This window comes from Phacochoerus africanus, chromosome 6 (assembly GCF_016906955.1).
Source record: "Phacochoerus africanus isolate WHEZ1 chromosome 6, ROS_Pafr_v1, whole genome shotgun sequence".
Classification (NCBI taxonomy): Eukaryota; Metazoa; Chordata; class Mammalia; order Artiodactyla; family Suidae; genus Phacochoerus; species Phacochoerus africanus.
Genome location: NC_062549.1, coordinates 91,151,960 through 91,170,925, shown reverse-complemented (window position 1 = coordinate 91,170,925; position 18,966 = coordinate 91,151,960). Strand labels below are relative to the sequence as shown.

General features: G+C 42.2%; 1 protein-coding gene across 1 annotated transcript; it reads left to right on the top strand.

The window, feature by feature from the left end:
* The first annotated feature begins 16,505 nt into the window (after positions 1–16,505).
* APCS (amyloid P component, serum) lies at positions 16,506–18,966 on the top strand. The gene is made up of 2 exons (XM_047782991.1): positions 16,506–16,654; positions 16,759–18,966. The coding sequence occupies exons 1-2, from the start codon at positions 16,591–16,593 to the stop codon at positions 17,367–17,369; spliced, it is 675 nt and encodes a 224-aa protein (XP_047638947.1). The 5' UTR covers positions 16,506–16,590; the 3' UTR covers positions 17,370–18,966.

The following is an 18,966-nucleotide window of genomic DNA, read 5'->3' as shown; positions in this document are numbered from 1 at the left end:
AAACAAAAATCATTCCTCATGTCAAGACCCAAGAAAGACTTCAAACTGAATGAAAAAGACAATCAAAGATATCAACCCCAAGATAACACATGTTAGATACCTGACGAGGAGTTTAAAGGAGCCATCATAAAAATGTTTCAGTGAATAATTATGAACATGCCTGAAACAAATGAATAAACAAACAAAAAAAAAAACCTCAGCAAAAATAGGGAAGGCGCAGCAAAGAAATACAAGATATAAAGAACCCAATAGAAATTTAGAACTGCGAAATACAATAATCAAAATAAAATACTCAAAGCATAAGTTCAACAGAAGAATGGAAGGGAAGAGTAGAAAGAATCTGTGAATTTGAATACAGAACAATGGAAAGAATCCAATCTGAAAAACTAGGAGAAAATCAACTGAACGATAATGGATAGAGTCTAGGGAACAAGTAAGACTCTAATAAAAGATCTAATGTTCATGTCATCAGAGTGTCATCCAATAAAATATTATCGGAAGACATATGAAAGTTTCTAAAATCTGTCAGACATAAACCTACAGACTCAAGATTCTGAGCAAACTCCAAACAGAATAAACTGAAAATAATATCCACACCAAGACACATCACAGTCAAACTTCTGAAAACAAAAGGCAAAGAAAAAAAGTTGAAAAGCAGCCAGAGAGAAATAATGAAAACAATTTGAATGACACTGGATTTCTCATCAGAAACCAGAGGACAGAAGGAAGTTGCACAATATTTTTCAAGTGCTGAAAGAAATGAACTGTCAACCCAGAATTCAGTATCTAGTGAAAATAGTCTTCAGGAATGAAAAAGACATCAAGACATACTCGGGGGGGGGGGGGGGGAACCACACTAAAAATCTGTCACCAGCAGACCTACTCTAAAAGAATGGCTAAAAGAAGTTCTCTAAATTGAAAAGGAATAAAAGAAAAATCCTTGGAACATTAGCAAGGAAGGAAGGACACAGTAGGCAAAAATATAGGTGGATATAACAGACTCTCCTTCTCCCGAGTTTCTAAATCATGTTTGATAGTTGAAGGAAAAATTATAACCTTGTCTAATATGGTTACCAGTGTATGCAGAGGAGATATTTAAGACATATATTATGAATGGGAGGGTAAAAGAATCTGCCATAGTTTTATGAATTGATACATGTGATAAAATGACATAGAACTACACACACACACAGTACCTATGTCAATTCCTGATTTTGTTGTAGCACTACAATTATATAAGATGTAACCACTGGGGAAAACTGGGTAGAAAGTACATAAGACTTCCTATACTACCTTTGCAACATAATCTGTCTCATTCTATGAGGTCAATATCATCCTGACCCTAAAACTGACCTCATAAGAAAATAAAACCCAGACCAGTACCTCTTCTGAATGAAGATGCAAAAATCCTCAACAAAATACTAGCAACTGATTCTAGCACAATACAAAAAAGGATTACACACTATAAACAAATGGGAATTATCCCAAGAATGCAAGATTGATTCAACACTCAAAAATTAATCATGAACCATTATTAAAAATCAATTATAGGGAGTTCCTGTTGTGGTGCAGTGGTTAACAAATCCGACTAGGAACTATGAGGTTGCGGATTCCATCCCTGGCCTTGCTCAGTGGGTTAAGGATCCGGCATTGCCATGAGCTGTGGTGTAGATCGCAGACTCAGCTTGGATCCCGTTTTGCTATGGCTCTGGTTGTAGGCTGGTGGCTACAGCTCCGATTAGACCCCTAGCCTGGGAACCTCCATATGCTGCAGGAACAGCCCTAGCAAAGGGAACAAGACAAAAAAAAAAAAAAAACCACAATTATAAAAAAAAGTCATTATAAAAAATTTAAAAATTAATCATAATCATTACATCCACACAACAGAATATTATTTAGCTATAAAAAGGAATGAAGTAGTGATACCAGCTACAACATTGTTCAGATGAACCTTGAAAACCTCATGCAAAGTGGAAGAATCCACACAAAAGACAATGGTATTGGGTGATTCCACTTATATGAAATGTCCAGAGGTGGCAATTCCATAGAGGCAAATCCACAGAACAGTGGTTGCCTAGGGCTGGGTACCAGGTTTCTAATTCAGGGGAATGAAAATGTTATACACTTAGATTATGGTGATGATAGCATGACTCCCTAAGTAAACCAAAATCCACTGCATTGTATACTTAAAGAGTAAATTCTATAAACTGAAAATTATCCCAATAAAGTTGTTTTTTAAAAATCTCAAAAACCCCTTATAATCTGGATAATTTAACACAGAGGCAACATCTCAATCTCCTGGGGTTATTAATGCATCACAGCTCAAGACATAGTAAACACCCCAGGAAACTGGGAGGTGTGTACAGTTTACAAAAGCAAAAAGGATAATACCTCTGAGAAATGTCTATTAATGTTTGAACTGAGATATATTCTGACCTAGAAAGGATATGCCCAATTATCTGAAAACTGACTTATATGCATATTATTCCTTACCCTGTGATACTGGATAAGTGAGGCGTGTGTGTATGTGTGTGTGTGTGTGTGTGACTTTGGAATTTAGAGTTGGTCCATATGAGTCTGAGGCAAGGTTCTTCCCAAGCCACATCCTGTCACTTACTGTATGAACTTTAGCGAGCCTCTTCATCTCTTTATGAGTGTGAGCTGTGTAGTCCAAGGGCCTAAGTGCCAAACCCAGGACTCAAACCGGGTTCTAGGATACATTACTCAAACTCTGTGCCTCACATGCTACCTACCTCAAAGGGTTGCTGTGAGGACTAAGAGTGAACACGTACGTATAAACAACTGAGAACAGTATCTGGTTCATAAGTGAGCTCTACTTGTAGTGACTACAGCAGCAGTAGTAGTAATAAAATGGGAGAAAGAATGCTTGCAAAAGTATGACACATCTCAACCTAGAAAATGCCTGTAAGAGTTTTACCATCAATTAATATGTATTTTTAAGAGTATTATTTAGGTAATGTGATTCCCTACTCTAGTGTTTGTCACTCTAGCACTTCAAAGAGTAGTTTCCTTTCCCAGCCCCCCCACCCCACCCCACCCCACCCCACCCCACCTACATACTCAAGCATCAGCAGGAGCAGGATGAATTGCGGTCTTGTACCTTTTAAATCTGCTTTTATAAAAGCTTAGTCCACCTGTTACGCTCATCTTTTGGTCCTTTAAGAAGGCTCGTCTCTCCTGTCACCTTCTCTCTTTCCTTCCAAAAAAGCACTTGTCCCATTCACAAAAACTTCACTCGACTTTTTGCCAGATTTTCTGCAGCTGTTTTCCCCCCTGACCAGTTTCATATAAGTTGAAAAAAGGGAGTAGAACGTGGCCTAATCAAAGAGGAATCTGATGAAAGAAAACGAACCCATGGAATTTTTCTTTTGCATCATGTCATTTTTTTTTCTCCTTTTCATCTTGAAATAGAGAGAGACTGTAAGGAGGCCAGAGGAAATGTGGCCAGATGCTTCCATTGGCTCCAGGATGCCAAAAAGCACAAACACAGGCCTTGTACCTTGTACGTCCTTACCAGCTCATCCAGCAAAGTTGTATTAAGAACCTATCTGTCCGGCCCCATGCTGGATACCAGGAATGCAGAGACAGAGGTAAATACACCTGTCCTTTCTCAAGTTTCTTCAAGTTTGAGCTAGCCATGCTATTCTCTTTGCTTGCCACTGTCTTTCTCACCCTCCCCAAATTCAGTCACCTAGTTGAACAACCTCACCTTCCATTCTGACTCCATCCTCTACTGGACTACACCAAGTAGAAATGAGTGCTCATTCCTTTGACACCAAACTCTTCCCCCACCAACAGCCCCTACCACCATGGTCTCCCCTAGGTATCACCCATCCCAGCATCTGCAACAGACACACCTCAAGAGATCCCTCAAACACAGTTTCAGACCATAATAAAATGGACATCACAAGAAAGGGTGTCATGCAAATTTTTTGGTTTTCTAGGGCATGTAAAAGTTGTGTTTACATTAGACTGCCATCTATTAAGTACGCAATAGCAGTATGTTAAAAAAATGTATAATGTACGTAATTTAAAAAATAGTCCTTTGAGTTCCTGTCATGGCTCAGCAGTAACGAACCCAACTAGGATCCGTGAGGATGCAGGTTCCACTTCTGGCCCCGCTCGGTGGGTTAAGGATCTGGTGTTGCCATGAGTTACGAGTAGGTAGCAGACGGGACTTGGATCTTGCATTGCTGTGGCTGTGGGGTAGGACAGCAGCTACAGCTCTGATTCCTGGGAACTTCCATATGCCACAGGTGTGACCCTAAAAAACAAAAATAAATAAATAGTCCTGCTGGAGACAGTATGAGGAAAAGAATGTATATGTATGTATGACTGGATCCCTGTGCTGTACAGCAGAAACTGACAACACTGTACATCAACTGTACTCTAAAAAAATGGTCCTGTTGGGGAAATGGCTCTTGCTCAACACAGGGTTGTCATAAATCTTTCATTTGTAAATAAAAACAAAAAACTCCATAATATCTGCAAAGCACCGTAACGCAAAGAACAATGAAAGGAAACTTGCCTTTTTTTTTTTTTTTTTTAATAAACATAGTGGTCTCAGAGTTCCCAATGTGACTCAGCAGGTTAAGAACCCAACTAATATCCATGAGGATGCAGGTTTGATCCCTAGCCTCGCTGAGTGCGTTACGGATTCAGTGTTGCCTTGAGCTGTGGTGTGGCATATAAGTCGCAGATGTGGCTCAGACCCTACATTGCTGTGGTGCAAGGCCAGCAGCTGCAGCTTCGATTCAACAATAACATGGGAAATTTCCATATGCCACAGTTGCAGCCCTAAAAAGAAAAAAAGAAAAATAATGGTCTCTTGAGGTCCTCAACTCCTTAAGGAAACAGAATCTATCTGGCTTAGGACAGTGACTGGTACATTATAAATACCCAGCACTTACATTTTAAATGAAAGTATGACAAGTTTTCTATTAAAATAGACACATTTTTAATGGAATACATTATAATAATACAGAAATACTTAAAATATTTATAGACACCTGTGGCAGCAGACACAAAGGAGCAACTAGTGCTGCCAGGGGAGGGGGGGGGGCGGGTACAGCATGGAGGAGCACAGAGTAGCTGTCAGTGATGAGGACAATCATGATGACAAAGACGGCCCCTATCAATCCATTTTTTATCATGTACTTTGCTGTCACTCATTTTTGGCCACACAGAACTTCTCATCATTTCTCAAGAATTCTGAGATTCTCCTGACTTAAGCTTTGGAATTGTTTTGTAATCACTGTGATCAAGATGTATTTATATATGTGTGTGTGTGTGCATGCATGCACACAGCAGAGTAATATAAAATACACTTTTTCTGAGGACAGGAATTATAAGTATTTTTATTTGTTAATATAATTTTGGTTGTATGACACGAGGTACATCTAAAGAGCGTTATTAAATATGCACACAGCATCAAAGAAGTAAAATGTACTTCCACACAGCTTAAAGAAAAAAAAGAAAAGAAAACCTCTGCCAGTGCTTTAGAGATGTCATTACGGCCCTTTCCCATCCAGCACCCTCTGCCTTAGAGACCACTATCCTGGCTCTGTTTCCATAGCAAGGATGGTGTCTCCAAACAGCATATTGTTTAGTTGTGTCTGTTCTTGCATTTAGCATAAATGCATGTGCCAGATACTGTTCTAAGGTAACATTTGATCTACTTATACAGAGGGTACTCTTGTTATCCTCATTTTACAGATATGGCAGCTGAAGCACAAAGGGTTAAGTTCTCTGAGCCAAGGTCACACTTTGGAAAGTGGCAGACCCAAGGGTTCCAGCGCAGGAAGTCTGTGCACCCTGCTGCTCCTCCAGTACTTGCTGTCTCTTAGTACTAGAGGTTTATGATTAATAAGCTAAGGCAAATCTTCCAGTCTGGTGCTGCTTTAAAATACACTTCTTGCTATGAATTTTGGTCAAAAGTTTTACAAAACCCTAATTGAGAGCCATAGATTTTTATCTTTGGCGGATCAGAGACTTCTTTGGAAAATTTGATGAAAAATGCACACATGCCAATATTGACAATATTTTGCACACAGTTTAGAAGCTCATTGGGACTCAGCTTTAGGACTGCTCCTTATGGTACATCATGTGCTGATACGAAGACACTGGCATGATTTATTAATCCTCCCAGTCTCCTATATAGGACAAAAGAGATTCCAGGAGAAGGCAGCCACTATGCCTGGGACCCTTAACCTTCGGTGGTCTATTAAAGAGAGAAAAATCACAGGTGACCAAAATGTACCTCAACCCTCATTCTGAGGTTAAAAATATGACAAAAGACAGAAAATGGGAAGATTGGCCCTGGAGTTGAAATAACAATGGATCATTCATTTCTAAAACATAGGACTGTATAAAAATAGATATTACTAAAAAGGCTTTTCTGATGTATTTTCTAACTCTAACAGTGGGAATACATAGATTTTTTTTTTCTTTTTTTTGGTCTTTTTAGGGCCGCACCTGTGGCATATGAAGGTTCCCAGGGTAAGGGTCTAATAGCTGCCAGCCTACACCACAGCAATGCCAGATCAGAGCTGCCTCTGTGACCTACACCACAGCTCACGGCAACACTGGATCCTTAACCCACTGAGCGAGGCCAGGGATCGAACCCACAACCTCATGGTTCCTAGTTAGATTCATTTCCGCTGCGCCACGATGGGAACTTCCATAAAAATGTCTTAAACGCACAACTACCCATCCAAAAAAAAAAAGGTAATATACAGAGAAGAGCTCTTCAGAGGGAGAACTCCAGGGAGAAAAGACATGGGACAGAAATAAACTTTCAGTCCCCACTCACCCAGCAGAAGGGAAATGAGCATTGCTGGGCTTAATTTATTGGAAATTGCATTTCACACTTGAAGAGCCATCAAAGTCACTTGCCTGGAACTAGCCACATCTCCAAGGAGCTACCTTATAATCACTGTGGAATTAATACCAATTCTCAAAGGCTATAGAGGGATAAGAAGATAAATTTTTAAGAAGAGGAGTTCTAAAATGGTGAAAAAGCACATGAAATGATGCTTGACATCACCAACTATTAGAGGAATGCAAATCAAAACTACAATGAGGTATCACCTCACACCAGCCAGAATAGCCAGCATTAAAAAGTCTACGAACAATAAATACTGTAGAGGGTGAGGAGAAAAGGGAACCCTCCTACACTGTTGGTGGGAATGCACATTGGTACAACCACTATGGAGAACAGTATGCAGGTTCCTCTAAAAACTAAATATAGAACTATCATAAGATCCAGTAATCCCACTCCTGGGCCTATATCTGGAGGCAACTGTAATTGGAAAAGATACATGTACTCCAGTGTTCACTGCAGCACTATTTACAATAGCCAAGACATGGAAGCAACCTAAATGTTCATCAATAGAGGAATGGATAAAGAGGATGTGGTACATATGCAAAGTGGAATATTTATAATGGATAAAGAGGATATGGTACATATGCAAAGTGGAATATTTATCAGCCATACAAAAGAATGAAATAGGGAGTTCCCGTCATGGCTCAGTGGTTAACGAATCCAACTAGGAACCATGAGGTTGCGGGTTCGGTCCCTGCCCTCGCTCAGTGGGTTAACGATCCTCCGGCGTTGCCGTGAGCTGTGGTGTAGGTTGCAGACACGGCTTGGATCCCGCGTTGCTGTGGCTCTGGCGTAGGCCGGTGGCTACAGCTCCGATTCAACCCCTAGCCTGGGAACCTCCATATGCCGAGGGAGTGGCCCAAGAAATAGCAAAAAGACAAAAAAAAAAAAAGAATGAAATAATGTCATTTGCAGCAACACGAATGGACCTAAAAAATATCATACCAAGTGAAGTAAGTCAAAGACAAATATCACATGAGATCATTAATATGTGGAATCTAGTTTTAAAAATGATACAAAAGATCCTACAAAACATAGATTCAAAGATCTCGAAACCAAACATCGTTACCAAAAGGGAAACGTGGAGGGGGGATAAATTAGGAGGCTGGGATTGACATATACACACTACTACATATAAAACAGATAGGTAACAAGGACCTACTGCATAACACAGGGAAATCCACTCAATACTGTGTAATAACCCATATGGCAACAGAATCTGAAAAGGAGTGGATATATCTGTATGAATAACTGGTTTACTTTGCCGTACACCTGAAACTAATACATTGTAAGTTAACTTTACTCCAATAAAGTTAAAAAAAAAAAAAAAGTTCTAGATGAAGGCACCACTCCATGAGAAGAGACACTCATCTATTCTCCCTTTGCTCAGCTCCAAGAGCTGCAATGCCATTTGCATCAACATGAATGCAACGAGAGACTCTCATTCTAAATGAAGTCAGAAACAGAAAGATAAATACCATAGGACACCACTAATATGTGGAGTCTAAAATAAGACACAAATGATCCTATCTGCAAAACAAACAGATCACCCACATGGAGAGAACACTTGTGTTTGCCAGGGGGGAAGAGGAGGGAATGGGATCGATGGGGAGTTTGGGGTTAGTAGATGCAAACTATTACATTTAGAATGGAAAAGCAATAGGGTCCTACTGTACAGCACAACAGCACAGGGAACTATGTCCAATCTCTTGGGTTAACATGATGGAAGATACTATGGAAAAAAAAAAAAAGAACGTATATGCATGTGTGACTGGGTCACTTTGCAGTACAGCAGACATTGAAGGAATATTGTAAATCAACTATACTTCAATAAAAACTTTAAAAAATATTTTTGATTTCTCCTATGAAAGTAAAGGACACTCCACCTAAATACACACTACTTAAGTGGCCATGGGGATGAATTCATAGAAAGAAGGGCCTCTCCTGCTGTAACTATTTTTCAATCAGCAAATAGTAGGCAAAGTTTTTTAAAAATGCCTTCTAAGGACCATATAACCGAGATCATGGTGGTCGCTGGGCTCCTTTAACTGAAGTTCCTGCTGTCATTGTCACTGGGTCTGCCACACTCACTGACAAAAGTTAAGTACCAAATGGCCGGGTTGAAGTGGGAGCCAGGAGGATTTTCAATCAAAATGCTCCCGTATAAGAAACATCAAAGTGCTCCTGGAGTGTTGTCCGTTTCTGCAGTAATGTGCACTCTGAACAGAAAGCCCAGCTTCTGCCTTCTTCCTAGAGCATTAATAGAAGAGCAGGTTAAGTGCTTGAACCAGTTCACAACACAGCTTTCTATTTGGTTTACTTGTGAGATGTGAAATGTTTGTAAGCAGGAAAAACATCGGCCAGGACTAAAGGTCTCCTGATGAAATGTGTCCGTTTGTTAAGAAACACTTCTGTCCACAGCTCTGTACCTGGTATCCTTGGACTCCATGTACCTTAGACTGTAAACAACAGGGTCTAGCCACAGAGCAATGGTGGTGTGGGCTCCTGAGAGACAGTCTTCTATAGAATTAACCACCTTGGAGTTCCCGTTGTGGCTCAGTGGTTAGCAAACCCGACTAGCCTCCTCGAGGATGCGGGTTTGATCCCTGGCCTCAGTCAGTGGGTTAAGGATCTGGTGTCACCGTGAGCTGCGGTGCAGGTCGCAGACGCAGCTCAGATCCTATGTTGCTGTGGCGTAAGCCGGCGGCTATAGCTCTGATGGGACCCTTAGCCGGGGAACTTCCATATGCCTTGGGTGTGACCCTAAAAAAAGACCAAAAAAAAAAAAAAAGAACTACCTTGAGCTTGAGATAATAGAGGCACACCCATACCATGATGAGGTGGGAGGCACAGGTGACAAAGTCCCAAGATGGAACAATCCTAAGCACAGAGGAGGTGATGAGGGTGTTAATACGGGAAATGTAAACCAAGCCCACAGATGCCTGAATGTTTGTGTGGAAAATAAAAAATTGTCTAGTTCATGGAGAGCAAGGTCAGTGCAGGAGCATGTCATGGCAGGAAAGAGTTCACAAAAGAAATGGGCCACCAGAGCATCACAGAAGTATAAATGGGACATGGGTGACATCTAGACAACTGGTCCGCCCAGGCCAATGCTAAAAGCCTGGGCACACATCCTCTTATTCACAAACTCTACACCTCAGGATTTTCACATGAGCCCATAACATGTGGTGGGGGTCAAGCCAACAAAGAATAGGAAGCCTGTCCCGAAACACAAGACTCAACGGTACTTCAGAATGACGCCAGAGGATATGGTCTCTGAACTAGCCTGCGTGCTCAGGAAACAGTACGTGGCCAGTGTGGTGAGAGACGTGCGGAAGTTAAGATACGCAGGATGGCCCTAACAAAACTGGAGGTGCCCAGGAAGGCGAATTCCATCAGCTTCTGCGAGGTTCTCCGTATTCCGCAGTTTTAGGGATGTGAATTGAATGAGTGAATGTGGGAAAATTCTCTTGTACTGACATAGACTCTAGATCTTGGGCAGAAATGTGGCATAGGGCAGGACAAGATGACAAGAGTGCATGAGACAGCTGTGGCTAAGACCTCTTCTGGTCACACAGGTGAGGAATCTATACCCGTTTCTTCAATGCCTATCCTCTGTCACTATAGACTGAGAAATACAGTCCTATACATAGAGAAGGGAACTTTTCTCTTCAACACACAAAATGTAGAGTTACACTGGGTCCCTGCCATTTTATTTTTTCTTTTCACAGTTGCTCTCCCAAATGCTGCTCTTGCAAAGGGGTGGCTATGGCCAGTGGGTACCAATGAATAAAAACAAAAACTAAATTTTTTTTAATCTAGAAAAATCTATTATGGCAATCAAGGTATTTTATAAATATGATGAAGATGAGTGATTCCAAATAAATGAGTTGTAATTTAGGGATGCAGACAAGGATGAAGACTGAGAAACAGATATTGTGGCATCCTAGAGAGGAGTTACAGTTGAATTCTGAATTCAGAAATGAGATTTCATTGCAGCACCCTGGTCTAGGTACAGGACCAAACCCCAAAGTAGATGACAAATTTACCATGGAATTTCCTTTATAAATGAGCCCTGAGGAGTTCCCATAGTGGCGCAGTGGAAACGAATCCAACTAGTATCCATAAGGATGCAAGCTCAATCCCTGGCCTCGCGCAGTGGGTTAAGGATCCAGTGTTGCCATGAGTTGTGGTGTACGTCACTGACATGGCTCAGATCCTGTGTGGCTGTGGTGTAGGCCAGCAGCTATCGCTGATTTGACCCCCAGCCGGGGAACTTCCATATGCCATGCGTGCAGCCCTAAAAAGCGAAACATAAAAAAATAAATGAGTCCTAAAACTAAGAACTGAGATCAAGGGGGGACTCCTATGTATCAACAGGAGGACCTGGCAAGGAGAGGCCGACTGTGACTGTGCCAGAATTGGGAAGGGGAGGTAAGAGTCAGCCAGCAGCCTGGAGTCTGGCATTTAGAGTCTGAAACAGCTACTTTGATGGAAAGGTCAATCATAATCTCAGGTGAACACTGATTTTTCTCTGTCACTGGGTGAAATGTTACGGGGCGGGAAGCAGAGCCACCATAGCCTCTCTGTCAAAAACAGACAATCCATAATCTGTATGAGAAATACTCAATGGATCCTGAGCCCCTTATAGAAATCTTGCACCTTTTTCCTTTCATTTCTTGTCAGAATTACTGAACTTTAGGAAAAGGGTTCCGAAGGAAGGGAAGGCCTCCCTTTCCCTCCCCTCCATCCTCCCCCCCCCCGCAACCTGGCTTCTGCCATGCTCACTTTAAGCAAATTGCTCTTTCAAAGGTCACCGATGAAGTTTTTATTGCTAAATCCAGCATCCCTTCTACTTAGATCTCTGACGCATTTAATACCATCGGACACTGCCTCCTGGAAACTTACACTAACTTGGTTTCCATGACACTATAACACCATCCTTCTCTGCCAAATATCTTTTTTTTTTTTTTTTGGTCTCTCTCCCTGACTCTTCCCCTGCTTTCAATCCCAATAGGAATCCTCCCTCATGTCAGTATTTGGTTTCCTGACCTTTTCTCTCTTCTTTCTTCCACTGAAAGAGACATCTGTTTTTGTTTCATCGTAACGTGTATGTTGATTTCTCTGAAACCTAGATTTCTAATCCCAAGTGGCACATGCTTATTTCAAATTCTCCACTGGTCTTCTCTACGTGTAGGTCATACTATTGGTTTGTTGTTTTTTGGGGTTTTTTTCTTTTGGCTTTTTTTTTTTTTTTGTCTTTAGGGCCGCACTGGTGGCATATGGGGATTCCCAGGCTAGGGGTCTAATCGGAGCTGTAGCTGCCGGCCTACACCACAGCAATGCCAGATCTGAGAGACGTCTGTGACCTACCCACAGCTCATGGCAATGCCAGATCCTTAACCCACTGAGCAAGGCCAGGGATCAAACCTGCAACTTCAAGGTTCCTAGTCGGATTTGTTTCCGCTGTGCCACGACGGGAATTCCCATGCTATCATTTCTAGTTTGGCATTCTAGGAACCAAAGATCTCATCTACCCTCTACCTCTTCCGCATGAATGTCCTCTCAATTATTTTAATAGCACCATGTTTTTTCCAATCATATGTGACCAAAAATTTGCAGTAAAATCCAATTTGGTTCCACAGTCTATAGATTTTGTGTGTGTGTGTGTGTGTGTGTCTTTTTATGGCCGCCCCACAACATATGGAGGTTCCCAGGGTCGGGATCGAATCAGAGTTGTAGCCACCAGCCTCAGCCATGGTCACAGCAATGTCAGATCCAAGCTGTGTCTGTAATCTATACCACAGCTCACAGCAACGCCGCGATCTTTATTTTTCAAACCTCAGATTTGCCTTTTTCTTTTACCATAAGACCCTGCCATCAGTCTAAGATTGTGTACCTTTGATTTTATACAGTCATCTATCAGGGTGGTAATCAGAGACCATATATGGTCTCTTCATGTCTCCATTGTCTCTATTATGAATAAATGCTCTTAAGTTACCTTATGGCCAACAGAACATATGGCACATAATTCTTTATTAACACCAAAATCTTCTTATTTTCTTCAACCCCAAGTTTTCTCCTTCCATCTCTTTCTATCCAGTCTTTCCCATGAGTTGCTGTGACATTTTGTCTTTCATAAACACCCAAGGCCTTAGAAGGTACCTTTCTTTTTGTTTTTCAAGGCTGAACCCTCAGCATACGGAAGCTCCCAGGCTAGGGGTCGCATCAGAACTGCCGCCACTGGCCTACGCCACAGCCACAACAACTCAGGATCCAAGCTGCATCTGTTACCTACACCACGGCTCATGGCAATGCCAGATCCTTAATCCACTGAGCAAGTCGAGGGGTCAAATCCGTGTCCTCATGGATATAGTCAGGTTTGTTAACCACTGAGCCACAACAGGAACTCTGAAGGTACCTTTCAGGTTGTTTAATCCCTTGAGTAATTTTCAGTTAGAGCTCACATCTCTGCCTTTTTCCAGATCAGAGTTTATACCATGCCCTCCTCATGGCACCACCAAAGCCCTCTTTTCCCATACTCTCTGAAGGCAAACTGTACTGCACGCCAGCTGATGTCACCAGGACAGCTCTACTTGAGGCCCACTGGTGGCCCTGCTTCTACCCACCACTTGCCATCTTTCCTCCCTGTCCTCAGCCCCTCCAGGGCCACTCAGACAGGAACCACCTCCTGTCACCTGAACGTTCACTGGCAGGAAGGTACCCAGGAGCCTCTCAGCAACCACGGGGACCAGTTCACCTTCAGAACTCCATCCAGTTCTGAAGACCCAGGATTCATTTTCCTGTATCCTGACATCAAAACCCTCCTTTCTGCAACAGAAAGAATCCACAGTTTCCACCTGACCACTCCTGAAGCTGGGGCTGCTGTTCTCCTCCAAGGCCTGAGAAATGTATTCCTGAGAAGGAAACTAAAGAACAAAATCAGGCCCCATTTTCCCTCCTTTTTACCCACCCTAGTCTGAAACCTACTGTCCTACCGGGCTTGTCTCATGACAGTGACTGAACCTCCCATTTTCACATCCAGAGCTATAAACCCTGGCACTTGACACTAATGGGAATATAAACTCATCATCCCCCGGACCAGCTCCAGGGCCTCATCTCCCATTAGAGAAGACCTTCTTCCACAATGATCTCCAAACCATCTTGGGTTGACAGGATTATACTTTATAAATTTATGATGAAAACTAGAAGCAGATGGTGAACCCTATGTTCTTTGCTTTATGGCACTCGTTAATGAGCATCTGGGAAAGAAGAACACAGTACCTGGGTTTCCAGTAAAGGTTATCTGCCAGCTCCTGCTTCCAGCAGATCTGTTGTATTATTCAATTGCATTACAACTGGATTCTTTTTATTTGCTCCTGAACTGTTTTCACAAGTCCTCACCCTGCTGGAATCACTTGATTCCACAAGTATATGCTGGGCTCCCTTTATGTGCAGAAGTAATGAAGTAAAATGGGTGATCTAAAAATGAATAAGACCTAATGTTGAGCTTCAAGAGAAGACAGTTGTGGAGTTCCTGTCGTGGCTCAGTGATAACGAACCTGACTAGTATCCATGAGGACCCAAGTTCAATCCCTGGCCTCGCTCAGTGGGTTAAGGATCTGGTGCTGCCATGAGCTGTGGTGTAGGTCACAGACACAGATTGGATCTGGCATTGCTGTGGCTGTGGTGTAGGCCACTGGTTACAGCTCTGATTCAATCCCTACCTAGCCTGGGATCCTCCATAAGCTACAGGTACAGCGCTAAAGAAAAAAAAGAGAGAGAAAGAGAAGATAATTGCTGTACAGCAGAAATTGACAGAACATTAGAAATCAAGAATAAAAAATTTTTGAGAGAAAAATAAATATGCTAATATCTATGAGAGAGGCAATAGTGATATTCATAAAACCTCCAAAGTGACAGTCACGATAACCACCCATTATTCCAAACAGTTTATGCATATTACAGACTCTGATTTATTCTCACAAGAACACTAGGAGGTAGATAGTTTTATCTTTGTTTTGCAGAAAAGGAAGCCAAGTTTCAGAGAGGCTGAGTGGCCTTCGCAATATTCAACCACTAGTAAATTCTACTCCAAAGTCTTTGGTCTTGGTCTTAACCTCAGAGGGAGCTGGAAAGAGGTGAAAATAATGTCTAATTGAGATATCAGGAAAACCCTTCATGACGTGAATCACTTTAGAAATTGATTTTGAAGAATGGTCAGGATTTTAAGAAACAGACGGATATGGAAAATTCAAGATGAAATGAAGGCAAAGAATAGAAATAAGGAAATCAGGACTATCAGGCACGTATGGGATGCAACAGTTAGAGGCATTTGACCAGAAAGCAGGGTTTAAGAGGTTAAGCCCACCATGATGGAAGATAACATAAGAAAGGGAATGTATATGCATGCATGACTGGGTCACTTTGCTGTAGAGCAAAACACTGTAAACCAACTACACTCTAATAAATTGTTTTTAAGAAGTTAAGCCCAGAATGGAGGCAGATTGTGAATGGCACTGGCTACCACACTGAAGGATCTGCATTCAGTTAGGAGGCAAGAGGATGCATAATCCCAACTCCAACTCGCTCTTACTGTCCAATAAGACATATAAGGTTTTACCCCCTGGAATTCAGCTTAGAAAAAATTAGAGTTGGGGCCTGCCCAGAGTTGAGGATTAGAAGGATCACTTTTGAACAATGATAGAGAAAGGAAATTCTTTGGCAGATGTCATGTCATTGAAAAGCCTGATCAAAAGGTCTGCCGTGAGTTGAGAGAAAAGGGAACAAACAGGAGACAATAGGGTGAAGACACTATAGAATTTAGGGATAAGAAAAAAGGAAAATAATGCAGCTAGAAAGGAGAGTTTGATATCTTAGGGTCAGAGAAGGTTTGAGTGGTGGTTAATAGTGTACCATTTTAAGGAGGAGCAAAGGGTATGGAGGTCCCACTGAAGCCCCAGCACCTAGTGTAGTGCTTGGAAATTATTGAATAAACGTGGGTGTAATGGCTTCATGGGGTCATCACCAGAGACTCCTGTCAATGAACCTTCCGTGGTAGGGACTCCAGAAGAAGAGAGGAAAACCCAGGAGATGCTGACATCCCTGAGGACAGCCAGCAGGTTACCAGGAAAATACGTCTGGCACAAGGAAACACCAGGAGAGTCAAAAGAAGAAAAAGAACTGAGAAATAGTAGCTGAAAATACTAGGCTTCAAGGAAACAGCAAGTACATACTTTAATTCTCTCGCTCACTCCCCTTAGCAAAGTCATGAACCTGTTACTCAATACTGAATTAGTCAAAGGTGAAGAGACTTTTTGGAGTCTTCAGCAGAAAACAGAATTCCAAAATGTCCACAAACAGAAGACATGAGGCCATCAGACAGAGGAGCCAAAACTCTGGCAGGGCCCCTATCTGTGATAAATAACTCTCATTGATTTTTTTTTTCCCTAGCCCTTCCCTCCTCACCAGTGCCCCACTGACTGCTAGCATCAGGGGGCAGGCCTGCAAAATCACTCACACATTACTGGTGCTCTCCACAGCCCCTCCTTACCCAGAGGTGCATATAAACTCCCAACAGCCTAAGGTCTAAGAATGTGACTTCCGGAAGCTGGGTGAACAACCACTGTGCTATCTGTACCCTTGTCCGGGTCCCCGCTGCTGCTGTAATAGCCCAGGTCAAGAACATGGACAGGCTGCTGCTTTGGGTCTCTGTCCTCGCCAGTCTCCCAGAAGCCTTTGCTCACCGAGGTAAGGGGATGGTCAAGGAAAGTGAGATGAGAAAAAAAGACTGAATGTGACTTATTTTCCCCTGCATTTATGGTGAAGGTTCATATTTCCTTCTCTCTCCACAGACCTCACGGGGAAGGTGTTTGTGTTCCCTAGAGAGTCTGCCACTGACCATGTGAAACTGATCACAAAGCTGGAGAAACCTCTGCAGAACTTTACCTTGTGTTTTCGAGCCTATAGTGACCTCTCTCGTGGTTACAGCCTCTTCTCCTATAACCTCCAGGGCAAGGACAATGAGCTCCTGGTTTTTAAACATAGAATTGGAGAGTACAGTCTATACATTGGAAAAAACAAAGTTACCTTCAAAGTTAGGGAGGTGTTCCCCAGGCCGGTGCACATCTGTACCAGCTGGGAGTCTTCCACAGGCATTGCTGAGTTTTGGATCAATGGAGAGCCGCTGGTGAAAAAGGGCCTGAGGCAGGGTTACTTTGTTGGAGCTTATCCCAGGATTGTCCTGGGGCAGGAGCAGGACAGCTATGGAGGAGGGTTTGATAAGACCCAGTCCTTTGTGGGAGAGATTGGGGATCTGTACATGTGGGGCTCTGTGTTGTCTCCAAATGAGATCCAGCTCGTATATCAGGGTTTGTCCTTCCCCCATCCCACCCTCCTGGACTGGCAGGCACTGAACTATGAAATGAATGGATATGTTGTCATCAAGCCCCGGGTGTGGAGCTGAGGTCTGGAATCAACAAGAGGACTTGAAAATGAAAACAACCAACATGCAAGAGCTCTGCTCAAGGCAACCGGATACTAAATCCTACATCTGAAGTTCCTTACTCTTTGAACTTCCTGTCTCTATGTGTGCCTGATTTTAAAATGTATTATGCCCCCCTGCACTTGTTCAGTGCTCGTAATCCCAAACATTTTCTCTTATAGCTACTTATTTGGAAATTGATATTTCATCATCCAGAAAAATCAGGTTGAAAATTATGGTGGCAGAGGGATGAGGTACTTTGAAGTAACTAAAAAGATTTATCATAAAGCTAGAGAACTCAATGAGGGGGCACAAGCGACACTTACAAGCTGCTAATATTCACTGTATTAACAATTCAAAATTGAACTGTGTGTGGAGTTGCAATAAACATCCTTCCATTTAGTTTTCTAGCTACAAAATCAAAATGAGGTCTGAGGTTATGCCTAGGAGATGATAACGAGATAAAGCAAGCAATAGTTGAGAACCTGATAATGAGTAATGGGCGGGGGGAGGAACCTATAAGCAGTAGGAGTGAAACACTAAAACTGTATTAAGAGTCTAGAATCATTTTGGGTAAAAGCAAACATGACTTTTTCTCAAAAATCCTAGTGGTACCATTACAATGCCTGATATTCATAATACCGTCCTAACATAAATATACTGCCCACATGAAATCCTAGTTTGAAATCCTTCCATGGATCCCCACTTCATACAAGATGTAACTTATGCTCTATCATGACACTGCCTCCCATAACCTGGTGGCCCACTTACCTCTTTCAGGTACAACTGTTAGTATAGCTACTGGCATCCTAATTATAACACTACAAAATAACTGTCAGATGTTATTATTAGTTATTTTCATTATTATGAAAACCATGAAGCATACTGACTAGCATATCCTCAAGAGCTATGAAAACCCTTCTCAGAGAAGCAAGGACACCAAAGAGAATTTGGCAGTGTATGAGAAATAAGGCAGGCTTTGCCATGGATAATGGAGCATGAAACCAAGGGAAATCAGAAAGACAGCTTCAGAATGATAACCAAGCGATTACTTCTTATTCATGTGTCCACTCACCAAGGATGGACAAAGAAGCAGACATCAGATACAATAAAGTAGGTCAGCATTCAGTGACATGGCCCCAGGGCTAGTCTTACCAGAAATGTCTATAAAAGACTTTTCCCTGATGAGATGGCTTGCTGCTTTCTCTGTGTTTTATATTGGAAACTCTGAGGAGACATTTGAAGTTAAATCAATGAGGTCTCCTAGAGTTTGAGATATACCTTAACTTAGACTTGAGTTAGGGTAAAGATTAAAAAAAGATTTTCCCCTGAAGTTCCCATCGTGGCTCAGCAGTAACAAACTCGAGTAGTACCAATGAGGACGAGGGTTTGATCCCTGGCCTCACTCAGTGGGTTAAGAATCCAGCATTGCTGTGAGCTGTGGTGTAGGTTGCAGACACGGCTTGGATCCTGCGTTGCTGTGGTGTAGGCCAGCAGCTGCAGCTCCAATTCAGCCCCTAGCCTGGGAACTTCCATACGTCGTGGGTGCAGTTCTAAAAAGACCAAAAAAAAAAAAAAA